Below are 27,370 nucleotides of genomic sequence, written 5' to 3'. Positions count from 1 at the left end.
ATGTTTAGTTGCATCTGGTCCTAATGGGTTTCATATTTTTAATAGTGACATTTTAATTCAAAATATATAAATTTCAAAGTAAATAAATCAACCTTTTGATATATTGCTTATATTTACCAGTTGCAAACATGCCAACAGTTGTTATTATATGCTTTGTAAAGTATTCATTACCATTCCAGAAAAATACATTTCTCGGCATATACTACTCTTTAAGTGTTCAAAAATTCAGTTAAGTTATTCAAATCTGAAATACAGCTGGATTTGTAGAATTTGGTAAAACATCAGTCCGGGCTTAGAGAAACAATGCTAAGATTAATACTGTCAAAATGTGTATGTCCTTAATATACTAAAAGGCATGCTTTACTTTGTCTTCCTGTGAATAAATTCATATATAGAGAGAGCCATATTCCAAACAGCTTGCCACAAGTTCTATTGGTTCATGAACCACACAAAGACATAGATAATTAAATAATTGAAAAATAACATTTACCGCTGTTGTTCTTTCTTTTCCTGCTTTCGTATGGAATCCATCCTAACTGTAACACAGGAAATATGTGTCTTTGATGGCTTTCCTACTGTACAAGAAAAAAAGTAAGTGGTCAAACAGCTGATTAGGGGAGAGAAAAGCTAAAAGGCAATTTTCCAAAGCAAGTCAAAGCACAACTTCTGGCTTATTTTAGAGTAAAGTATCCGTATGTCTTTAAAAGTCATTACACATAATGAAAAGATCAAAGCCAGGTTTTAGGCTTTGCTGGGAAGTACAGGTGCTTGCCCAATACTTCTGTATGAATATGTTAAAATCCTACACACAGTCTGAAAACATCTTTAAATCAGTACAATATATTAATTTAAAATTTATATGATGCAAATATCAGGAAAAGGAAGGTGAAGAGCAAAGGAAAGGTATCGTGAAAATTTAAGATCCTGTAAAAAGACTAGGCTGTACAAGCCCTACAGGCTTAATGGCCAACTTTATTTCAGATCAGAAGGCTGAATATTCTGTGCCTGTTTTCTGTCTGTCTCCTACCACTATGTCCTTTCTAGCCAGCTAATTTGCCCAAATGTTATTTACAAACAGAATACTAAAATGATAAATAACCCGCTTATACGCCTAGTTATGAATAGTTTCAAATTTTCAGAAAATAACTTCTATAAATTTGCCAGTGCAAGACTAACTGATACATATGACCATCAGTTTTATCAACATAGTAGCTACAATTATATTAACACATCCAGAACCCTGAGTTAATGCAGAGCTATTTACCATTATGCTATTTTCATGCTCAATTTCAATACCGTCAAACAACATAAAAATGAAATAATAAAATGACAAGTATTTTATTGATATTTATTGATTAATAAATAGGCACAATAATCAGGAAAGTCATATTAAAGTCCATAGTTAATCTGTATCTCTGCATCCACATACTTTATTTACCTCTCATCTAGGAGTAAATATTCTCAGGATTTAACTATTATACTTTTAAGTAAGTAGTTTTACAGATTGATGTCTGCCTAGAGCTATCTAGTTATGATCTCAGATGTGAAAGAACTATGAATTCAATAGCATCTAAAAGGCTGCAGCTCATAGTGAGACAGAAGTACATACAAAAAAAAGAAAAAAACCAACCTGGCTGCCACACGCTTTCTGAACCAGCCTACTGGCCTATACATATCGCAACTCAACATCCTACGTCACCCTGTGTTTATATGTATTTTTGGGAGCTGATGATTTGAGTACTAATAGAAAATGACAGTCAAAAGGATGAACCTATCAGACCGTGTTTGCATGACTGTATGTTTATGCATGGTGATTCAAATAAATTTTACTGTTTACGAGGAAAGGAAGATCCAATACTAGCTCCTAGAAAGGCTACTACTTAAATAAATGGAAGGTTCTTAAAACAAATGTAGCTATGTAGTGTATCAAGTGTAACATTTGCATGAGTCTCTAAATTGGGTTTTTTTTGGCATGTCAAATCTGGTTTGTACACAATGGAGAAATTTAATTTTGGAGCAAGGCCATGTGATTTAGCATGAACATGCCATTTTGATGAAGCCTGCAGTTGCTAGGAACTGCTTTGGTTTCTTCCCTTTCCTGCTAAGTGTGATCCAGATATATCTTGTTGCTTATTTTAACTGAGTACTTAATGTCGCCAATTAGCCATTGACTACTTGTGTTGGAACCAATTATTAATGCTGGAACCAGCTATGTTCCAATAGGTGAAAGTGGCATCCTGCAACTATTTAGTGAAGCTGTATTTTCACGTGAAAAAAATTTCCCACCTTGACCTCCTAGTATAAGCACGTGGCAGTGGGTTTTGGATGAAAGGGGTAGGATGAAAAGGAAGAGAGAGAGAAATGATTTAAAGAGGGGGAAGGAGAGAGAAAGAAAGGAAGAAAGAGAGAGAACCAGTCTTGGCTCCAGCATTGATGCAGCTGATGGGGTGTCTGGGGTCCTGGGGCGCACACGCACCCAGGCTTTGTGGAGGTGCTTCTTTGTAGATAAGTTCCCCCACTCCGGAGAGAAGTTTCTCACTTTCTAAGCAGATTAGTTTTCATATTCAGTTTGTTCTTCTGGACCTTTCTGGAAAGGAATTGGAGGGCTTCAGGGATCTTGGGTGTGTTTGATCCTCCCCTGCAGTCTGCTTCTTGACCTCATTCCTGTGTCTGTGCAGTACTGTGTTGTGCTTATTTCCAGGACCCAGAACAAGGACCTTTGTCCCAGAAAAGTGCTGCCCTACCTCCATATGGTCCCCTTCTCCATCCACATCTTGTTCTTTCTAACAGTGTATTATTACCAACAACCCTCAGTTGTTATTACCAACAATCTTTGATTGGCTCCACCGCTATCAGTACTTGAGAAGTACATATTAGCCTCTTATCTTCTGGGCTTCTACAGGGGGAAGATACTTTTCACAGAGAAACAAAATTTTTCGTAAAAAAATTGGTTTATCCAAATTTTTTTTAGCATGAATAATTAGCATGCTTTCAAACCTATTTGGTTCATGTGTTAAAACTACAAGGTCAAATTGTTTAAAAAAAGCCCTCACAAACTGTTGGAGGATCGAGTTGCTCAAACATTCATCAGCAACATTGAGGTTGTCTGTCCTACTGCAATATTGTTCAGTTTCCCAGGACTTAGAATAGGGGTTATTTCTTTAAGGAACTGTTCATAGGTTACAGATACTTCACTGGTATTTAGGGAACTTTAAAATTTGCTTCAACGGAGGATTTGACTCCTAGAGAATAAAATTAGGAAAAAAAGGTTGAAACTGAATAAGCTAAGCCTGTTGACAGGAGTAAAAAAAAAAAAAATAAAAAAAGACTATCCACAGAAGGCCTGTAAGCAGAAGAATACATAACTGAAAACAAGAGCTTGCACCAGGCACACATTTGTCTTTACATCCCCACAGAAGTGTTTCTTGCCATCAGAACCTAGGTTTGAATGCCAAGTTAGACTAGCCTAGTTCCAAATCACGAAGCTGGCAAGCCTTCTTCTGAGTCCTCCCTAGTACTGAGCTTTACTACATAAATCAGTAGGAGGTCTGAGTGTATCCCACGGCTACCTGTGGTACCACAGAGCAAACTGCTGGAGAAATGTTCCCAGTGCACTGAGAAAGAAGCTGTCTACATCCAAGCACACTTCTGCAATTACAGCAAGACAAAGGACTACACATATTTACTTGAATGATTGTGTTCCTGTGGTGCAAAGGCCACAGAGTTAATGAGCCAAAAGTAATTTAATCACAAGTTTAAATCCAGCTTTAAGCATTCTCAGTTAGTTTAGGCCAATCATGGAAGTGAGTTATGTTCCTGTCTACACATGTAAGCAAACAGCAAGTGGAGTGAAATCTGAACACAAGTCGTGTGAGGCACCTGAGGTGTCTCAATGAAGGATGTAATTTCCCTTGGGAAATACAGATTTGGAATTAACTTTCTTTGTAAGATTTTAGAGTGACATTGTTCCTAACTTCAGCCTGACAGCTAAGTTTCTGAACTGAATTCATGCTTGGTTAAAGGTTTTGTAGAATCTGTAGGCATTCAACAAGTTAAATAAACTTTAGGACTGGCATGGCTTTTAGACATCTTTAGATAAGGTAGTCTAATATACTTAGAAATATTTATATTCTTTTTATGGATAAAAATTAACTACAAAAATGACCTACACTACTACAACAACACATTTTTATAATTATGTAAATTGTTCACAGAGTAAATTGGACTGAAACCAATAAACTGAGTCAAATTCCATGTACAGAGGACTTAAATGAATATTCCACAAGCATTACCTGTACCAGACATGATAAAATAAGAATTTTCAGTTACATCTACATAAGGCCCTTCAATTTACATTCAGAGCAGTTCTCCTCAACAGTTTCATTAACACAGACTTACCTTGGACTACAGTGAAGGTGTGCATATCCTTTTTAAATATCATATAATTTTATTGTCAGAGAAGGTAAAAATTTAGGTAGTATTTTCAGTGGAGAACTTCCACTCCTGTGATTTTATCGGACTATTCAAGATAAATACTACAATTTGTATTCTAGATGGTCTCAGGCAGTACAGACAGGTTGTAACTGCTCAGATCCCCACCTTATTATATTTTCCCTTTTCATAAGTTGGCCTAAAAGTCGTAAATACTTCCTAGCCTATGCCATTGCCCTTATGTTGAGTTCAAATACACTGTCCCATCAAACTCCCCAGTCTTTTGCCTTGCCTGCATGATGACAGCTGGCCTCTAGATGGGACACACAAGGCAAGGAAAACCAGACAAGGAAAAGGGGTGGGAGACAGGATGATATTTAGCCAATGGGAGGCCATCACTGCTCACCTACATGAGCTAAAATACCTAAAAAATAAAACATCAAATTAATTTAGCGATTTATTTCTACTCTATCTTTGAATTATTTACCAGTATGACAGTCAGGAGCTGAGGCAGTCAGACAAAAAAAAGGAAGCAGAAGCAAAAATAAGGATACTAGAATATTGTTTGACATAGTGTAGCCCAATGGATTGAGCTAGAATCCTTTTCTCTTTGTTAATGAAACACATACTAATCTTGATGCAATCAGATTCACTTAATATCTTTCAGTGTAGAATACTATACAAGACAGTTCTTTTTTTAAAATGTTAATCAATTTTGGAGTCCTGTAAGTTTTTCCCTTTAACAATAAATGGAGACAACAGTGAAATATCATTGTATGGTTCATTCCACATGTGTAAGTGGGCATGGACAAAAGAAAGACTATATATCAGGTTGAATTAAGGACTGTATTTGACTTTTGTGATGTAGCTAAGGGGTATGCTTTTGATGCCTAAGAAATATATAATCAAACCATAATTTCCTCATCTCTCTCTGTATTTCAGTAGTATTTACCTTCTTTTCTCTGAAATTAAAATACATATTAAAATGTCTTCACAATTTGAGAGCGTTGAGTGTTGCCTTTGACAATGATTTACTGAAAACCTATCAGCATTAAGAACAAGAACACCACAAGACAGGGAAAATTAAAGGAATACCCTTCACTATTAAAATAATACAATGCGAAAACTCGCTGAAAATATCTTCATTGACTTAATTTCTGCTTAAGTAACACTGAAAACAGAAAGATGTCACTATGGTTCACTTAAAAACTGAAACATTTTTAAACATGTTAAAACCCCTTATCTAGAAATAAATTTTTGTCATTTCTTTTCTTATTGTTTTTCCTGAGATAAACTTGCTCCCACAGGACTGATCCCAGTTCCATTAATGACATTGCCTTCTGCTTTCATATTTGCTTTCTTAGCACAGGGTCATTCTCTCCTGTTTCTTGTGGGAGACCACTGCTATATAACTCCACTCTGGGATCCCACTGTGAAGAATAATGGAAGAGAACTAGAAAGTTAGTGCAAGTAAAACACTTAGGCCATGGACAATAAGCTAAGCATGGGGAGTGTTGATAAGTTTTTTAATTCAGAGTGAAATTTTGGCTTCACTAAGTCAGTGTATGCTTTGGTATAAACTTCAGCTGTGCCAGAATGTCACACCTGCTTTTTATGACCTTTCTTTAGCTGCTGTTGCTGTGAGCTAGGAGTATCAGAGATTTCAGTCAAGCCAGGATTTCACTCTAAACAGAAAGTATTATCCATGCTTCCTGTCATCCTTAGAGAGAGGGCAATTAAGAAATAAATATACCAGAAAGACATTTGTGGATCCTACCTAGGCTGTGCTGCATTTAGTGGTAACAGTGCAACTTGAACAACAAAGACAACAAAATTTTTTGACCCAGACACTGGAAAAAAAATTATTTAGAAGCCAAGATTCCACTAGTTTCTCATCTGGATTAGAACAGCCTCCATAATGGTATGCTGCAGTTAACACAGGGGATTTTTTTGTGGTGTGTTTTTGTTTGTTTGTTTTTTGTTTAGTATGGTTGAGGCTCTTCCCTCTCTTTTGCTTTCTCATCCCTTTCCAGACTTCATTGTGTGTAGACTCTTTATTTTCCTCTCCTGCTGGAATTGGTTACTGGAATTCCTGATCTTGGATATCCAGACAGACCCCTGGTGTTCTTGTCAGTTACCTATGGATTAAATTACATCTTTTTCCAGTTATAACAGAAAGATAGCTAAATGACATGATAAAAAAAACCCAACACCAAAACCAAATTAACAAGATGAAAGGCTTCCCTGTTTTTTCCTTTATGTTTTGAATGAGGCTTTGCTATCCATCACTGTGTTTTCCAGGCCATGATCTCTGCACCTGACTACATGTTGAAAAAGTTCTTGAAGTGGAGCTACGTGTGTGTAACTTTGTAATTTATCAAATTAAAATATTTCTCATATCTAAATGTGGACTTTAGTAAAGCTTTAACAAAGTAACTCTTTAAATAGAAGTAGCTTAGTCTACTAGGTGAAACAGTTTAAATAAAAAGGTTTGAAAACATATCTACTCACCATCCACTGTGTCTTTGCAGATAAATCTTCCCATCCTGAAATCTTGCAGCTTTCAGTTGCTACTTACATTTCAGAGCTCACCTGGTCTCTCAAAAACTCTTCTCCTAACTGTCATCACCGAGACTTGGGCTAGGATCTTACCTTTACTGCAAGAAGCCTTCCTTTAACTTCCTTGGCTTCATGGCTCTTGCTTGGCTTTCTCTCTCTGTACCAGTCTGATACTGTTGACACTTCTCACAGAAGAGCCAAGGTTAGAAGGGACCACTGGACATTGTTGGGTCAAACCTCTCTGCTCAAACAGGGCCACTTAGAGTCAGTTGCCCAGGACCATGTCCAGAGAAGACATTTTCCATCTAGGCACACTACATTACTTCCAGAGAAGGTTACGATTTCCTTCATAATCTAGACCATAAAATGATATTCAGTCATTCCTGAAAAATTCCTGATTTATAGGCAAGTTATACCTCTTCTTTTTGAAAAAAATATATAATCTAGTTTTAAATATATGGAATTATAAAGATTCTACCACATATCTAGGCTAATAGTTGCATTTGTAGCAATATTTATGTGATTTTTTTTCCCAAGTTACTTGTTTTTCTCAGTTTTTCTAGTTTTAGGCTTCAGCCTTTGGATTATGATATGCCTTATCTGTTATCTATTAACTAGCCTTATGGTATAAACTAGCCTTATGGGTAGTTAATAAGACCAGAAGTCTTATTTCCATGTACAAAGTTAGGTTATTCTCTTTTTCTGAATAACAAAGATGGATTGTCGAGCTGTTGTTTCATTTCACCTGTTTTTCACTACAATGCACTTTGGTTTTGTCGTAGGTGGGTTTTTTTGGTTGGTTGGTTTGAGGTTTGTTTCTGGAACCATTCCTGCTCATTGACATCAATTAGAAAGCAGATTGCTTGGACAGTAGAAGCTAACACAATGGCATAGTTATGCCATCAGTACCATATAAAGCAGTAACACAGCTACACTACTGCTACTTAGTGTTTCTTCCTGTTAAAACTCATCTTTTTTTAAGCCATCACAGTGTGCACAAAGCTATCGTTACCTCTCTTGAAGAGTTCCCATTTTCCAAAAGGATGTATACTGCTCAGTGAGCTTAGCCCTGCAGTACTTGGTCCTGTGAGTGAAATCTTATATTTGATTTCACGGTATCACCTTTTTCCTGGGCCATCTAAATCACCTGACAAAAATGGACATGCAATTATTTCCTACTTAATCATTTTCATGTCAACAGCAAGCTATTCACAATGTTTTCTAGCCAAGGAAAGCAAAGCCTTGCGCTCAATTTAATGATGTTTATCTACCAGTAATGTGATAGTTTTGCAGCAAGCCAGCTGAGCAATCTCCAAGTTCTAAGTACACGTGAGAACATTATTTTTAAAAAAAACCTGGAAAAATAGAATGGGAAAACTAGGACTGAAACAAGTTTTTTAAGTTGCTTAGCAATGCCTCATCTAATTTGTAACTGCTTATTTTTCAAAAATACTTGATTAGTCACTAGCATCATTCAAAGCTGCTCTCTCTCATCCAAAACTGTGAACCAAAATAGGGCTTGCAGACCTGTTTTATGTACAGAAGCAGTCCGATTCAATAATGGTCACAGGAACACTTTCAAAAAACAGTACAGAGAAAAACAGTAGAGAGCTCCTGTTGAGAAGGAGAAAATAGCTAGTAACAACAGAAGTGCTTTAGATTTATTTAGAGGTCTATCCTATGGATGTGTCAGGTGTGTTTAAAGACAGTGCTCATATTTTCAACACATTGGTGTAGTGCGTTATTTGTTTGGATGTTTCCAAAAGTCAGCACAACTAAAACCCAAATGGAATAAAACCTAATAACATCTGCAATGGCTAAGGCTTCAAAGGTGACCAAATAAAACCACACATGAGCAAAGACGATGGTGAATGTAATAACAAGCATTATACAAATGGTCATACATTGGAAAATGTTTTAAAACAACCTGTAAAATTCTAGAAAATATCACACATTGAGTGTGCTATTTAAATGTGCGTAAAATTAAAACAGAACTTATTTATGTAAGATCAACAAGTGTAAGTTGATGCTGTAGAAAACAAGGTAAAACATAGGTACCCGCTAAATGACCTGTAATATTATAGAGTCCACACAGTGGAGACTATGCCCAAACATGGCAAAGCTGAACTGATACCTAATATAAGAAACAAACTGAAAATACACTGATGAAAACAGATAAGGAAGGCAGAAATTTAAGGAACATCTACAACAGAATATCTTCACCAGCGTAAGAGTACTGGTATGGTATGCTACAAAAATAGTAGTCAGCAGCAGGTAGTGAAGCAAGCCAGGTCTTGAAAGCCTCCTAGGAGAGATGCTACAACTTTTGCAGACAACCTGCTCCTCTCCTTGACTGTTCTCATGGTGAAGAGGTTTCTCTTCATATCCAGTTGGAACCTCTCTCTTTTCCACTTGTGCCCACCTGTCATTCTCCCATTGCGTGCTTCTGAACAGCTTCAGCTCCGTCTTTCTCAATGACCTCTCCCTTCGTCTTGGACGGCTGCTAATAGATGTCCTGAAGACTTCTCTTTTCCATGCTAATCAAAGACCAATCCCATGCCATTAAATACCCTCCTGTAATATCAAGTATACTAACACGGAAAACAAATTCTTTGCAGAGTGTATTTGCTCTACATCTTTTATGCAGTCAACATGGAACACACAATAATTTGGCTATCAACTCATCTGGGTTCAACTCCTCTTCATATTTTCAACTCTTCTTCATACTGGATTCTCACCAGCGTTTTTCTTCTCAGAGTGACTGAAAATGTGCTTTGTGGGATATCCTGATGTCCTTTGCCTCTACAAAAAGGTATGGCCTGTGCACCTGGTTCTTTTGTGCACTGCTTCTTTCCTTTGGTTAAAACTTTGGAGACCTTATAGCCAACAGTTAACTCCAACAGAGTAAAATTTCTCACGATCTTTTTTTCTTTGGTGACTATAAGAAAGCAAATGATAAGACAGTGAAGAAACAGAAGGGGAAATTTTATTTTTTATATCGAAACAAATATACACACAAAACAAATAAAAATGCATAATTATTGAAGTGAATACCTGCAATGCATAATTTTGCATAAAATCTGTACATTTCTGTATCACTTTTTAGTAAATGTTAGGAGGAATCTCAAGATTTAATCATTCAGAACAGTAGAACTTGGTTTGCATTTCCTTATTAGATAAAATATTAAATTACTAGCATCTACTGTATTACTATGTTGAAGACTTTGTATGGTAAGAAGAAAAAACCCAATTTCATAGAATTTTTTAAATTGGTAAAGACCTTTCAGATCATCGAGTCCAACCACAAATCCAGCACTGCCAAGTCCACCACTAAACCAAGTCCCTAAGTGCAAGATCTATATGTCTTTTAAATACCTCCAGGGAAGGTGACTCAACCACTTTTCTGGGTAGCCTGTTCCATTTTAAAAAATTAAAACGTGATGTAAAATATATGAGATAATTAAAGCAATGAGAATTACACTAATACAAATATGTACTAAATGTTTCTATAAAAAGGAGATATAAATAAGACGTAGAAAAAAAAATCAGAAATCATCACTTTGATGACCATTAACTGGTCGCATGGCACTTTAGGTATTAAATCAAAAATTAGTAGTAAGGGGTATTTTAAGGGTCTGCGGACTGGCTTATGAAGGATATTCTGTATTTTAATAGGTTGTGCCAAAAAGGAGGACAGATTCTGGCAAATGAACTGAGCACTTCAAGGACAAAACAAACTAGTTGCTGGAATAAAGGAATGAGAACAGTCACTGAGGTCTGTCAGTATGCAAGAGTACATAGGAGCGTGCAAAATCCTCTTAGCATGTCTGTTGTTCAACAAATAAGAGATCAACAGAGACTGGAAGATGAAGGTGAAAAGATCAATATGACCAGATTTATTAGGATTTTCCATCTCTTTTTGAATTACTGAGTTCATCAGAGTTCAGAATGGAAACACTATGGTTGCAAATATGGGAAAGAATGTTTTAGATAAGTCAGTCATACAATAATAAAAAAGGATTCCTTCTTGAATATATAATAGTGAAGAAATAGCAGAGTTTAGGTATGCTCTAGTTGTGCATATCTACAGAAATGGAAATTCTTATGATGGCACTGAATTATAGACTTGAATGCTTTAGAAAGCAATGGTGCCATAAATAGTGACAGAGTGTACCAGACAAAGTAAGATTTGGAACAAACCGTTTTAATTTTGAAAAACTGGATTTAAAGTTGATACGTACTTAACTAGAAAAATATAAATCACTCCTATATTACACACCAACTCCTTAAGTTCTTGCTATGCTAAAACTTCTGGAGAACTGGGAAATTTCTCCACGTAAGGAGTTGCAAGATGTAGCTCTCCTGAGATCTCTGGCAAACCTCCCGCTGACTGCACTGGTCATGGAAACGGCTCTGGAGAACTGCACCGCGGGAGCCCTCTGGTGGGGGACAGGGGAAAATGCCCCGAAACGCCAAGCAAGAAGGCTCCTGCCACTCAAACAGGATTTTTACATCTAAGATTGCAGTGATTTGAAATTATTAATTAATTAAACTTTATTTGTTTTATATATTAAAAAACGGGGAGTTTTGACGTCACACCTCCTCTATAAGTACCACTGTGTTTCCCCCCCCACTGCTGAATGATTATTCAGCTGTAACCCACAGAGAAAAGCAGTTCACTTGCAGGAAATAAATGAAACAGGAAGAATATGTTAAACTAAATCCTTGTCAAGGACACAGAAGAAAAAGTACTACTGTATCATATATCCTTCTATGCTGTTTCTCTTACTCAGAACAGGGAATATTAAGTCTTGGTAGTAGCTTGAAACCCTAGCATTTCTTTGGGTTTTGTAAAATAAACATTATAAATGTCAGAACTTTCACTACTGAATCAAGACTCAGAGATTGATCCTCACTATGTACATGCACAGGCCTGGCTCTGCATGGTTTGTGTAGAATCACAGAATGGTTTGGTTTGGAAGGGACCTTAAAGATCACCTAGTTCCAACCCCCCTTGACCAGGTTGCTCTAAGCTCCATCCAACATGGCCTTGAACACTTTGAGGATTGGAGCATCCACAACTTCTCTGGAAAACCTGTTCCAGTGCCAGAATCAATTTCTTTTCACTCTACATGCTTAAAATTTTTTTTCTCAGGATACAGGCATGTACAGAGCAGTATTTGGTTGTATCCATACGCACTGACAACCAACACATGATCTACATATCATACATTTTAGATAGGACAGAATTAGCAAGAAAGTAAAATAATTTGCTCTTGTATGAAGTCAAAACTATAGAGGTAACTACTGCTATGCCACTGCTGACCAAAAAGGCCAAAATGATAAAACTTCACAGTCAGCAGCTGTAATTTCATGGTATTCCTCCTCTCTGGGACATTGCTTTGTGCTACTGTCCTACTGTTAATTCCTGCTGCAATTGCTGAGAATAATGATTTCCTTTGCATTCTCCAAAATGTTATCTTCTATCTAAATACAGTTGCCGTGTCAGTGGTGTTAATCACTGACTTGTTCAGGTAGGAAGTGACTCTTGGAACCTTTCTTGTCTAATTTCCTGCTCAAAACAGTGTCTCAATGAATCCAGACCAGCTTGCTCAAGGTTTTATCAGTCAAGTCCTGTAAACCTCAAAAATGGGCATTACAAAATCTATCTGGGCTATTTGCTCCACTGATAAATTGTCCTTACACTTTTTGTCTTCCATATAACCAGTCAGATCCTCTAATTTTAATTTATGTCTTCTTTATCTCTTCTCCTACTGTGCCCCATTTGACTCCATTGTCTAGACAACCTCCCTGCCAGCCTGCTGTTGGGGCCCCACAGCCATCTTTTCCCCAGGCTGAACAAGCCTAGTTCCCTCACCTCTCCACACAAAAAAAGTGGTCCAGACCCAGCTACCCTGGTGACCTTTCCCTGAACTCACTCCAGTTTATCAGTCTAGCTCTTGAACTGAATAAAGGCAACTTTCTGTGCTCCTGGGTATGGGTTTAAGTCCTATTTTGTTGGCTACAGATGAGGTTCAACTGTTCATACTGTTCTTTATAATATAAAAATAACCTCTCCTGTGCTGCTAGACAGCCCTTAATGTTCAGGATTCTTTATGCAGTCCATATGGTAGGTTTAAATAATGTAGATGGCTTTGAATCAGTCTTCTGAGCCAGAAGAAATTCACCTTTACCATGAAGACTACCCTCTAACTCTATCAAATCAACAAAAACACCAGCCTTTGTTGATGTTCTAAGAACAGGCATACTGAGGTGGACTATCTGAAAGATGGTAACTAGAATGACTGAAAGACTGTGCAATTTTCTATATTGACCTTTGGATGCCAACAGCAAACCCTTTGGAAAATAGGGAAAGCTGAAAAAGCTTCTCTTGCAAATCCTGTCCGTTTCTGGCACTCCCATACTTAGGGACCTTCTGAGCTGGAGGCTGCTTCTCTGCAAGAGTGCTTAATACTGCTTGACAGACCTCTCATCCATGAATTTCCCTATTAATTTTTAACCTATGCATAGTTGGTATTCAAATCATCCTATGGTAGGGGTATCTTTTTGTTTAAATTTTAGGAAGCAGTGTAAATCTCCTGTTTGTTAGTCTATTTCATGCCCAATTTTTTTGATATGAACAGGACTAATTGTTCTCTATTCTCTGTTACTTGTGTCAGTCAAAGCCCTTAAAATTCTATTACTTCTCCTTGAGTAGCATCTTTTCCAAGATGGCGATTCCAAATTACTTACTTTTTTTCTGTGCAAAAAAGCTATTCTTCATTTTGTTCATGATTATCCTCCCCTAAACAATCTAAAATTCCATATAACTTTTTGATATGGACATCAAAACAGCTCACTGTTCGTGAAGTGTAATGACAATTACACTATGCCCTTCCTATTACTATCATTACTTGCCTTTTTGACTACCTCTGAATATTAATTTTGTCAAAAGCTAAATTTACTAGCAATTTTGCCATTAAATTCAGATGGTCATCCATCTTGTTTCTTTATCCATTCTGGGAAAATCTCCAAACCTTTTCCTTCCAAGTTTATGCCTTTGTTGCAGTTTTCCCACGTACAAAAGACCAGTGGTATTTCTAATAATTTAGGACAAACATGCAGAAAACAGTTTTTTGGATGATCTAATATGATCAAGCAGCCAGTTCATTACTTGACTAGTGGCATGAGAAAAATACTGAGGAAATGTCTTTTTACTCTGACTGAAAATATCAGGCAGGGAGTTTTATGGTAATACATCATTAACACTCATTTTTGTTGTGGGAATGTTCACACTTCTCTGTTGTCGAAGTTCACATTGCTTTCTTTCTTATTGGCTCATACAGAACTATAATTTACATACAATAAAGCATTTCATTATTTTTTTTAAGAATAAAATTAGAAATAAATTGATCTTGAAGGCTCTAATTGTTTTTACAGCCCTCCTTCAAGAAAATGTTACTGACCTACACTCACTCTCTCCTGGAGAAATTAATCACCTCTTCTGCCCTCAGACTCCTTTTTTAATGTTCTGGTTTTATTCAAGTAAACAAACCAAGGAACAGAATAGTAAAGAACCTCCATAAACATTACTATGCACTTGTTAGTAATTTATGAAAAGAAAAACCACTCTAAATTATTCCATAGATTACTTCTACATTTCTAACTCAACTACTTATTTTTATTTGCAAGTCACAAGCATTTAGAATATTATCTCTGCTCCAAAATTAAAAAAACACCAAACCCTCAACCTCCACTTTTTCGCTACTTCAATACTACCACAGCAAGAGAAGACACACACATCTTAATGCACAGATTAGCTATTTCTCTTCACCTTGTGACAGTTCTATGCTTTCACAGAGTTTACTAGTCCCAAACTATGCCAAGTTTTTCTTTGCATCTTAGAAACTCTTGTGTTCAAGGGACTATGCTTTCCCTAGGACAATGAGCCAATTTAATACATCAATTATTATCAATTATACAAATTGATTTATATAAACTATTTTGTGGCATTTATTATAAAAATCTTGTTAAGAGAATAAATGATGATAAATAGACACAAGAAGTGAATTGATGCCACAGAAATCTGTAGCCTCCAAAAATGATGATTCAGTCTTTGGTTTGAGCTACCTGAGGAACAGTGTGCCACTGCTGATGGGTATGCTGCAAGGAACACCACTATGTGATTATCTGGCACTTAATACAGAGAAAAGCCTTTTTCCCAATCCAGTGGGACAATTTCTTTCTTCTCAGTATGACACCACTACTTCTGAAAACTCTTCTCTTCCCTACATTTACCCAAAATTGACCTGATTTAAACCAATTTAAGGTAAAACTGAAATTTTCATGAGGTTCATAGAACTATGCCTTGTCCCTGTTTTTCATATAAATGTTGAGCCACTGATACAACAGTACAAACTACTGATATTGAATAAGGCTTGAAGGGAAAATCTCAGTAAAAAGGAATGAGAGAATGCCCTAAATCCAAGCTCTCTGAAGAGATCATCATGACTGAAGATCTTAAAACAAGGTAATGTTTTAGGATAAGGAAACAATACAAAGAGCAAAGATGGAAAGGATACATCATGATGCTCTGTCGATATTAACCTAGTGATAAATGACATCCAAGTAAAGTTTGTGGATACAGCAGAAAATCGAATTCACAGAATGAAAATTAACTACAAATAGAGTTTAAGAAGAAACCCAAAGCTATGCTACTGGTTAAATAAGATGAAATAAGTACGAAGTACGGTGACAGAAGGAAGATGCAAGTAGTGACATAGTAGAGTATGACACACCAAACTCAGAAATCTAGCTTGGTCTGCAGCAGTGGTAAATGAACTACAGCATCAAATCAAACAAAAGGCATTTTAAGAAGTTACAGTCAATTTTCTTCACACAAGTTTAGGGACTTTAAAAAAAAAAGTTATCAGAGCCAATGGTTAATTGTGTGTACTTGCAGAGTACCAGGTCCAATATATTCTGTGCCACTGGGTTTACAGGTTTGACTGGATTCTAAGCCACATAACACAAAGAATAATTACACCTTCAAGTATAAGATCATGACATGTTTTGTCAAATAATGCTAAACTCGGTTTCAATACCTTCTCTTCTAACATGAGAAAAAAAATATAGAACAAGCAGAGTTGATCAGAAAACTTTAAAATATGGCATTGTCATTAGCCCACACGCTTTCAGCCCTCTTGAAACTGGGCGGATTATCAAGTGGTGACAAGAGCAGCTCAGTCAAGTGAGAAGGAACACCTGCTCCCCTTTGGTATGTACACTATCTAGTTCAAGTACAATTCTAATCCCTCGTCCTGGTCAAAATGAAGACTGTATCTTGTTTCATATACTTTAATTTCTATAATATCACTCCTCTTCTTCTTTTTCTATCTTTTTACCACATGAATACTTCCACAAGTTTGTTATTAAGTGGCATCTAAGACATTTTGTATTGTTTGGACTTATTTCTCACTATACATAGAATTACTATAATGGTTTTTTTTAGAAAAAGGTTTTATTTTGTAAGCAATATAAATAAAATGCTTATTTTAAAATAATTTATTTTCTGTATAACACAAAGTTTTTGTAGTCTTTTTTTTGGCATTGTGCAGCTGTCTTGCCTGGCAAAGGAGGATGACATTTAGGGAAGTCCATCAATATAATTTTTTATTTTTTACACTGTGGCTGCTACTGCCACAATGCCTATCAGGTTTTATTGAGGAATACTGTAACAGCACTCTCTTTGGACTCACTCATTGTATTTTCATTCACACATTATCTCAGTGACTTGCAAAAATCCCCCCCCCATTTTTTTTGTATGTGCAATGAGAATTTTTAAAGAGATAGTTAACTATTAGCTTGCAGTTACCAACCCTAGCTACAAACATGCCCAACAAAACCTTTAAAGGAATCATATCAACTTTTGTACTCTTCTCACCCGTGACCCCATACACGATGACCTACACATGTACTTCTATCCACTACCACTCTTAAGTGCATTCACTGATCTTGCTGCACGTTTTGACATCTCGATGACAAGCTTTTACTAGCAAGAGCAAAGAAGCATGAAAGAGGACAAGACAAATCTCTGTCTCTAGGCAGAAAAAGAGGCACATTTGTTACTGGAGTGTTGGAGAGACCAGCACCACAGGGACAACTACTGACCTCATCCTGTAAGCCATGCTAGCTTAACCTGGCTGTTGGAAACATAACACTGTTGTACACCACTGCAGCCAAGACTAGAACTACTGATCATGAGGATCACAAGCGCTCAATGTGGCACCACACTATCTTTCAGCTTGGAGGTGATCAATAACTTTGCTATGAATGATAGCACTTCACTGGTTGGCTCATACCACAGCCCTCTACCTTCTCTCAAGCAATAATGCTCTGCAAAAAAAAGTACATTTGTTCCTCTCGCTTCCTGTCCTATTTCTGCGGAGTGGAAATGTTTCTTCTGTGCTGGTGACCAGTTGCCTCATCTCTTATTTTTTGACCTATGATCTCTCATTGATTAATCTTAATGACCCACGTGCCTAACATAGTTTTGTTCTGTGGTTGCTCATTTTCCCCCGATAACACTACACTTGAGAAAAGCACAGGTAGGCTTGGGGCACTACAAACAGCAGCCATCCTGGACGCTGTCTACAGTGATTGAGAAACACAAACATAGCCCTGGTATGTGAAGAAACATCTAACCAGCTGTCCTGTTCTGGCCAGGATAGGGTTGATTTCTTGCAGTAGCCAGGAGGGGGCACGGCCAGGACCCAAAGGTTATTCTGTACCACCTCACATCATTGCTGAGGGTGGGGGAAGGGAGTCTTTTTCTGGACAGAAGGATGGAAGGGCTCTCTCGTGTCAGGGCGGTGGGACTGCAGTTGGGTTGTGAGCTCCATGGTGAGCATTCTGGCATGTGAATTACTCTCTCTTTTATACACTTTTGTTATTAATATTGTTGCCGTTACTGTTCATTTTCTTATCTCATTGTGGTTTCCAGTAAATTTTTCTAATTTCCAACTGAGATCTTTGGCTTTTGTGCCTCTGATTGGAGGGGGCAGGGGGAGTGGCACGTTTTACTGGGAGAACTAAATTAGAGAATACCATTCCTAAACCATGACGCCAACGTATCCTCAAGATACGCTGTCAATAGACATTGTGAATACACAGAAATATGACCTCAAATTTACCCATGAGACCCCTCTTACAGATAGAGCTGTGAATACAGTCATGAAAAATGTTAGCCTTAGGTTCCCCAGAACTGTAAACAAGGAATGATATTTCTCTCTGCATCACAAAACTCAACATGTCAGTTGAATACCATTTTTAATACTTATGTTTATAGGACTTTTGTTGGCACAAGGCGTAGACAAAGGTCACTATTTGAATATCTAAAAAAAATACTAGCTTTGCTATTAAACTGTGTTTTACATTTTTGTGTGTACTTAACATGTGCAGTGTCCCACCCAATGGTAAATAAAAAAAAAATTAAATTGATTCTCTGAAGTCTGCTTGTAGATAATGCCTCAGATAAAGATTTTACTAAAATAAGAGAGAAAATGCCTTGAATTTCTAAACTCTGAATTTTAGGTAATAAAGAAAAAAGACTCAGAAAGCTAGTGGTAACATGGCACTAAAAAATCATAATCACATAGTGTAATGGTAACATAAAAAACCTTTTATTTTGCCTGCACTGTACATAAAACCATTACTTCCATTCCAACAAAAACTGAAGTTCTTCCTTTAAACTATGAATTACAGTAATCATTTTACATGCAATGACATGGTATTTTTTACTGAAATGTTGAAAACCTTGTCTCTTACCCAATTAAAACTAGGTTATCAACCATATTTACCAAACAAGAATGGATCTGACAGAGAAATGGCAATTACTGCAAAAATACAGGAAGATTTTAACAAAATACTCAGAGATTGGATTTTTCTGTTAGTGGAAAATATACAATTTGGGGGTTTTGATTGGATTTTTTTTCATGTTTGTTAAACTACATAAACTCAACTGTTTAGAATAGAAAAGATTTTTTGATCGTGCTGAAGTTAGACTTAAGGCTTATTTACTATAACAAGTTAAATATTTATACTACCATTTGAGTCAAACCAAAAAGAATTGTGGTAGCTATAGTTACAGGGGTTTTTTTATTATTTTAACAGCAGGGTTAATCCTTACCCAGTTACAGGTCCCTAATGTTTGGTATATCAATATTTTATTGATAAAGGTGTGCTGTACAAAACATAAAAACTTCATATACTCTAAGGGCAAATTACTTCCTTTCCCTCTTGGGAATAGTCTATTTTTAATGTAGTTCTTTAAGGTTTTTAATTCTTCATGGGTTCTAGGGCAATTTTGAATTACATACATATTTAATAGTAATGACATCCAGGGAAATATTTTCTACGGTGAATATAATACATACACATTAATAGTAAAATATACAACAGCAACAACAACAAAAAACCAAAGAGGACACACGCAGTCTGCTTACTGTCTTACTGTCATAAAACTAATTATAGTTATATAGTATCTACTGCTTTTCTCATCAGACTATGAACCCCCTGGATTGTCACAAACTCAGCTCATGAACACCACAGTCACTGCAATATCACCTTCCTGCTGCCCATGCCCTCACATCAAATGGAAACCCAGCACAATCATCTGCCCCTCCAGAATGAGCCTCCCAAACAACACCACTTCTCCACCAGCAGGGCCTTTCTTGAAATGCTACAAGCTCACCTAGAAACTGCACCCATGGCCAACCATTCAAGTATCTTGTGAATATTCACTACATTTTGCTTTCACCTCCACTGTTCTCACAGTAACTTAAAACATGGCACATGTATTTGCCCCTGCAAGCAACATTTCCCTCCATGAGTCAACAAAGCCCCTGCAGGTACCTACATGCAAGGTTTACAAGCTCTCCAGAACCCTCCTCAGCTCCATTATCACTTAGTTCATGAATGGTGCCGCACACCAGTGTCCTTTATAGTACCCTGACAACACACAGAGAAGTACAGCATGCTCTGAGGGTAAGCTTCCAATCTGAGGGTAAGCTCCTGTCCCCCAAACAGAGGTCCCTTCTTGCAAAGCTGCAAGCTCACCTGAAATCCAGCCACCCCTGGCACAGCTTGTGAGTGCTGTCACAACACTTTCACAGAAAATTGAAGCCCAGCAAAGATATCAGCCACTGCCTGGCAAAGCTATTCCACCACACACATCATCAAATATGATTTCCAGAGAGAACTAGTTCACCTGAGCACACACCTCAGATGCCTTGGATATAACTGATGAGCACGACACATTGCTGTCTCATGTATAGGTCTTGTAATAAATTAAGGCTCAGTAGAGGCAGAAAACAGTCTGGGGTGAAGCTCTCACAACCCCTTTACTATCAGATGCCTTCTCTCAAGGCTATGAGCCCACAAGAAGTCCTGCCACTCATCTGACCTCAAACTTAGCTCATGAGCACTGTTGACACCACAAGCTCCCACCACCCCCACTGGCCTCAGAGCACCTGAAAGCTCAGCCCTTCAGGGCCAAGCTCCTCCTGCCCCAAACAGTCTCTTCTCACAAGGGTACAAACAAGAGTCTGAATTTCAACCTCCTCTAACTTGGCTCATGAGTATCTCTGCTCTCACAACAAATGGAAACAGTAAAAGTATTGACTGCTTCAGGATGAGAACAGGCCACCCCTGCATGCTGGCAGGTCTGGGAGCCCCTTCTACCGAAGCTGAGGAACCAGCAAGGCTCGTGCACATTTTCACCCCTGAGCCTCCTGTAGACCCCTGAACAGTAGCTTGGGCTCTGGAGAGGGTCCCAGGCTACCCCTGGGCACTCCTGCAGACAGACCCCTTTGCATCCAACCTCCCGGCCCTAATCTGAGATTCAGACTGGATAGTCGAAAATTTTTTTTCCCAATTAGTGTGGTCAGGCATTGGAATACGTCCCAGGGAGGTGTCAGAGTCACCATTCCTGTAGGTGTTAAAGAGGCATCTGGATCTGGCGCTGGGTGATATGCTTTAGGGGTTTAGGGGTTACAGTGGATGGATGGTTGGACTTCATGACCTTAAAGGTCTCTTCCAACCTCGATGATACTAAGAAACTAAGATAGGCGCCAGCACCTTTCAGGTGAGCCTCTCCCACTCCCCGAGCCACCAAATCCACTCTCAGGGACGCGAGCTCCTCAGAGCACCTCCTAACCCCACACCCACGGCCACCCTCAAATCGGGAACGCCGTCCCGAGTTGGGGTTCCCGCCAGACCCCGATGCCGCCCCATCGTGGTGAAGTCGAGCCTGAAGCAAAGGCACCGGGATGCGGGGATGCCGGCACACTTTCCCGCGGGAATCTCCCACATCCGCGGGTCCGACACGGCGGCACCGCCCCCTCAGCTGCCCGGCGCCTCTGGGCGGCTGCAGGCGGCGTACGGAGATGGTTTAGGTACTTTTACGGAGAGAAGGGATTGAAAGTGCCCGATACCTCTTAGCGCACTTTCCATCTTTCCCCATACCGCCTCTCTGCTCTCCTGCCGCCCCTCAGGCAAAAGTCTCCGCGGACCGAGCGTTGCCCTGCCTTTGCCTCCCGGCCTCGGGAGGGAAGGACAGGGAAACCCCATGCGGGAGCAGGAGGTGAAGGCACCTCATCGTTCCGATGCGCCCCGATCCCCCCTTCCCGCCCCCCGACAGCTGCGCTCTGCCACGGAGCGGGGCAGGAGGGCTCCTGCCTCTCCTCACTTCTCCCTGCGGGACGAGCCCCCGGCCGGCAGCCCCTGCACAGCGGGCCGTGTCCGGCCGGGACGGAAGGGGCTGTGCTGACCACAGTGAGAGCGGGCACGTGACGTCACGCCCGCAGCCACTGACGTCACGGCCGGTGTTAGGCCGGTCCCGCGGTGACGCCATTCCCGCCCCTCCATAAGCACCGCCCCGGGGCGGCCGCCCCGCTGATGACGGGTGCGAAGATGGCGGCGGCAGCCTCCGACCTGCTGACGGGATGGTGCCTCTTCGGCCTGGCTCTGCTGGTGAGAGGCGGCTCCCCCGCCCTGCGGTGGCCCCTCTATAAGTCCCTTCCTGGGCCGACCGCCCCTCTTCGCTCGGCCCCTCGCTGTTCCAGAGCGGGACTCCCCGCCGGATCCTCTCGGCAGTGCCCCCCAGCTTGCCCCGGCAGCGAGTGCTTCCCTGCGCTCCCGCGGGTGCCTCGGCCGTGGTGCCGTCGGGCACCGCAGAGCCCGGGGCTGCGGGCGGGGGTGCCTTGCCCTCCTGCCTGCGCAGTCCGCGCTGCTTGTTTGTGTTTTCGCCCGTTCCGTGCGTGAGCGCTGATGTTGCTCACGCTGTTGAGAACCAGAAGGGTGACTTTGTGTGTGGTGAATGTGACGCTGATGTTCAGTGTTCGAGTAAAACGTGTGTTGATGCTCTGCTAGTTGTCAGTACAGGGTCTAACATCAGTACCTATTTGCTGACATTCTTATTATACAACTCGTAAGCCTCTTCTGCTGTGTGTTTCAGGCCATTTTAATTTTCTGCTGGGTTTACGTGCGCAAGTACCAGAGTCGGCGGGAAAGTGAAGTGATTTCTACCATAACAGCAATATTTGCGTTGGCCGTTGCTCTTATCACATCAGCACTACTGCCAGTGGACATCTTTTTGGTTTCGTATATGAAAAACCAAAATGGTACATTTAAGGTATGGACTTGTAAAAATGCTAATTGCCTCTTAAGAAGAAGCACTTGGGTTGCAACAGGATGTTCTTAGGTTGTCAAAGTGTTTAAAATCAATGCTAATACCTGCATAATAACACTAAACTGTTTTAGTGACTGAGGTTTTTTCGAAGCTGGGTATTAGTGCTGTGCATACAACACCGAGCTCTGTTATTTAAACTAGATTTCAGTTTTCACTTCTATTATTTATCTTAAATACTCTACTCCTTTCCAAACGCTCATTCCTTCTGCTGTGCAAGAGTGAGTGTACCATCTGGAAGAGATCAACAAGTTGCTTAAGTGTTGGATTTTTAGTACATTATAACAGGACATTGTAGAATAAAATTTGTTGCACTTTTGATCAAAAACAGACTGTATTGCCCATTTGTAATTTAGGTTATTTTTTTTGTCTTATTTGCCAGCAAAAAATTTGGTATGGAAACATTAAGACTTTATAAAGATTTACTGTGTTAATCTACCTATAATTTAAAACCTGAATTAATAAGCACCCTTTTGAAAGAGGGAAAGCTGTGAAAACCCTTTAGGGAGGGAAATGCAGTAATATCTCCTCTTGGCTGATAGAACCGTAACTGAACCTACTGTATTTATAAACTGTAGGAGGTTGCTGAGCAAAATGAGTTCTTAATGAGATGAGTAATTGTTGTCATCTGCGCTAAGCATTGCTGTAAGTAGGGGTTCTTCCCAATGCTTCAAGTATTGGCATTTTTAATTTCAAGGAGAGTTCTTGAAGGTAGAGACCCAGTGTCTTTGTGAGGACACGATAAGTAACAAGAGGTTGGACTGGAACGTTTTGATAACTTGAATAACTACTTAGTTTGGTTTGGAGCCTACCTGGATCTATAGTAAAGGTTATGATCCTGAAACAAATGATAGAGTGAGAAAATGGTAAATGCTTGCAGCTCAAAAACTGTGTTCCCTTTCAGCCCTGCTCACAAAGGAAAATGTAGGTCTTTCTGGATCTGTGATAATGCTTCAAAACTAGCTTGCTGGTGATTATATAAATGCAAGTCATAAGAAGCCTTTAGAATTGAGTTGTGATGGGAATGTTGTCGTCTCTATTGCTCAATGGTATTAAAGAATAAATGAAGGCATTACTCAGTGTTACTGTTAAAAGTTTGTGTCTTCAGACTTTTTTTGTTCAGAATTAAAGTGGATATAGAAGATGGAAGAGACCTTTCACGTGTCAGGATTCCAGCAATTCAATGATAATCATACTCAGTATTAAGAAATAAATTGAGCCTGACTATCTAGAGTAATAACCATGATGTAACTAGGTCCAGCTGAAAAGTGCACATCTCATGGGGACTAAGCAGAATGTTCTGTTGCTAATGTATGCATTCTTCTGTAAAGTATCTTTTTGCCTGTGCTTCTGAAGCTTCTTGGTCCTGATTAATTCCTAATGTTTGTAGACATTTCTGCTGGCCTGTTGAAATAAAATTGCTCCATAGTGCCTTGCAGAAGAATTCTTCTGTGTCTTTTAAGTCTCAGCTGAATTGAGTTTTTAGCTTTGCAGCAGTAACATGAGATCTTTTGATATAAATGCATTTTTTCCAACACAGGTGTTGAAATAATTCAGTCAGAACATACAAACCTGTATTGATTTGTTAATTTCAGTTTAGAAGTAATGTTGAGGTAGGAGGCTGACAACATCTTACCATCAGATCTTTATTAATTGTTAAAGCTTTTAACACTGTCCAGGGTAAGACATACTTCTTTTCTGCTACTGCTTCACAAGTAGGACAGACTTGATTGGGTTCAGAATTTTCCAGGAGACTACTGGCCTTTCTCTGGACTATTCTTTCAAATCCAACACTTCAAGACCCTCTCACTATGACTCTGGCAAGAACCCTCTGTTGCTGTGGATGGCCAGAGGGAGTTAAGTCTTTAGCATAGTCTTCTCAGTGACTTTTTGAGGTAGATCCAGGTAGCAAATGTGAATAATATTCTCTGTAGATAAATTAGTTATTTCATCAAAAGACCTTCCAACTGGATGATTTCAGGGCTCATGCCTCAAGAGTAGTGGCAGTTACCAAGATTCTAGGTCAACAATTCTTTTCTTTATGTAGTCTTTTTCTGTGCCTCCCAAGTGTAATTTCTACTGTCAGTGTTAGAGTGATGAGAAAGACAAAGATACTCAACTTAGGAGGAAAAGGTACTATATGTGGACTTTCGATTAATTTTTAATGAATCTTGCCCTTCTACCAACTTGTAGATATTCTTGAGGCTTTGCTTTGAACAAGCTTGTAGCAAACTTAGGGAGAAGCACATTATGTTGATAGCACAGGTTAAATTGAACGTGTGGTTTGGTGGTTCAAAGTTCTCATTGTGGGTGTGATCGGTGACAAATGAAGAGGGTATATGTCTTGGCTAGGAGGATTGACTTGATGGTCTGAACTGTATTACCCAAGCAGAGCACCCTTCTGAAGGCTATAAAAATTATGCTGCTTTCTGAAGGAATTCACTTTAAGGTGTTGTGTAGCCTTGCTTGACAAGGGCTATGTGCTGTACCTTGGTCTGCCTTGGTTGTTTACCTTGAGATTTTGTCCATTTCAACAGGACTGTTAAGGTACTATGTATACATTTTTTAATTAAGACAAACTATTCTTTATTGTGAACAAGTGGCTTGAAGCATTTGTTACATAATGGTGTCTCCCATCATATTTTGAGAGACTTACCAGATATTATCTTAAAGGTTTCTTAGTGAGTGAACTGAGCAGGTTTGTTATTAGAAAGTTTTGCACACTAACTGTGTAGAAGTCACTGCAATACCTTTCCTGGAGGCTGGCATTACTTTGCTGCTTTAGTAGGAAAGAAGGCTTTTGGTTTTAGTACTAATAAAAGAACGGAGTATTACCTTGTAAGTGATGTTGTGGTAATATTCACCAGCACCACTTTGAGCTCAAGGTTTTGTCTGTTTGCATTTACAATGCTATAGTTTGTTTCAATGGGCTTCAAATATATCCACTTGTATCTGATCTGTTTGATCTGAAAGCTTGTTTGATTTATAACAAGCACTTAGGAACAGAAAACCTCACCATAGCTTAAAAACTTAAAATTGGTGCTGGAACCCAAGCCCTCTGGGTCTGACCTACAAGTTTCAAACATTTAAAATATAACTGATGCATTCTTGCAGCAGGAAACAAGGATACTCCCATCACCACTCTGTTTTTTTTCTACTGTTGTTTTAGCAGAAGGCAGAGAAGGTCATGAAACCTTTTTCACTTTGAAATGTATGGATTCTTACTGCTATATGAAGTTAAAAGCCAGTGGCATATTCTTTGTATGGTTAGACCGAATGTATCACAACAGCCTGAGCTGTTAAAAGCCAGCTGTCTTCTGAATGGTTCAAGGAGTAGCATCTGTTTAGTGGGAGATACTTAATAGAATGGTCTGTAAAAAGGTTTTTTTGCATCTTGCAAGGGTGGTGGTGGGGGAGCAACTCATTATGTAGATGCTCAGAATACAAACCACTAGAAATGTCAGGGGATTTTGTTTTTAGAAAGTTGTTAGCTGAGAAATCATTATTGACTGAGACCATGCTTCTTGTCCTGAGTAAGAATTACTACTTTTGAAGTAATAATGCTTGGCCAAAACATTCACAGTAGCCAGATGTGCCTGAGATATGCATGTTTCTGTGTGTTACTCTCCATCTGGCAGTCAAAATTCTGGCACTGTCCCATTTTGGAGGTAACAGGCTGGAAGATCTGAGGTCTGGATATGAAACTTCTTGATTATGTAACCATGCTATGACCCACTCTCCAGTCTTTCATACTGTATCTTCCTTTTATTGGCTAAGGTTTGGGAGAGGCTAATCAGCAGAATGACTGCTTCATCTACATTTGATGAAACATCACAAATACTGTAACCTGTAATGTTATGTAGCTTTAAGGTCTGTTAAGGTACATTTGCAGAGGATGGGAGCTGTCTTCACTGGGTACTCATGAAACTCTTGCAGGGTCCAGCAGTAACAGTAGAAATGTCACATTTAATGGGGACAAAGGAATGAAATTCATGGCTGTTCCCCCATTAAGTAGTGGGGAAGGTCAAAACTGTCAAATTAACTTGTACTGCTTTCATTTGGGGAAGTTATCTGTATGGTTGGAATAGTAGTGTTCTGTTGAAATACATTAACATGAGTTACTAACTGGATGCAGTTTCTGGAAAAGACTCAGCTCAATGATTACTGGGGGAGCAAACATTCTTCATAACTAATTTTATATGAATATAATTGCTAAATGAATCTTCTGAGGGAGCTTTGCTTTGGTTTTAGCATTTAGGTAAACTGGAAGTGTCTTAAACTGCCTCTTTTATATCCTTACTTACACAACAACATTTTACTAATATATTTACTTTTTACACTCGTAAGTGCGTTTAACATGACCTATGTTAAGGAATACTTAAGCATAATAGCTTAATATGGGTAATCATACTCATTTCACATACCCTTGCAATTTGTGACTTCTCTTATCTATCAATGCAATGCATTGTTATGGGTATTTTAAAGGTCATGTGTTATATGCTTGCCAAACTACATGGAACAGAACGAAATACAGCAGAACAGTGCAGAGTGCCTGAATTCTGCAGATCTTAAGAGAATTTGTGGCCACATTTTCAACCTGAAACTGTTGCTGAAGGCAGTAATGAATTCTAAGCT

At 38.9% G+C, this 27,370-nt stretch overlaps 1 protein-coding gene across 2 annotated transcripts in view; it reads left to right on the top strand.

The window, feature by feature from the left end:
- The first annotated feature begins 21,892 nt into the window (after positions 1–21,892).
- Positions 21,893–27,370, top strand: part of LMBRD1 (LMBR1 domain containing 1) — a 71,629-nt gene continuing 66,151 nt past the window's right edge. For both annotated transcript variants that reach the window (XR_003527909.1, XM_027645014.1), the window contains exons 1-2: positions 21,893–22,020; positions 22,505–22,681. Coding sequence is in view for 1 of the 2 variants with exons in the window: in XM_027645014.1 (XP_027500815.1) it covers positions 21,946–22,020; positions 22,505–22,681 (252 nt within the window). In the remaining variant the exon portion in view is untranslated. The remainder of the gene's footprint in view (positions 22,021–22,504; positions 22,682–27,370) is intronic.

Source organism: Corapipo altera, unplaced genomic scaffold (genome assembly GCF_003945725.1).
Source record: "Corapipo altera isolate COAL_440 unplaced genomic scaffold, ASM394572v1 2, whole genome shotgun sequence".
Taxonomy (NCBI): domain Eukaryota; kingdom Metazoa; phylum Chordata; class Aves; order Passeriformes; family Pipridae; genus Corapipo; species Corapipo altera.
The sequence above is the reverse complement of the archived record's forward strand: the minus strand, read 5'-3'. Positions and strand labels throughout refer to the sequence as shown.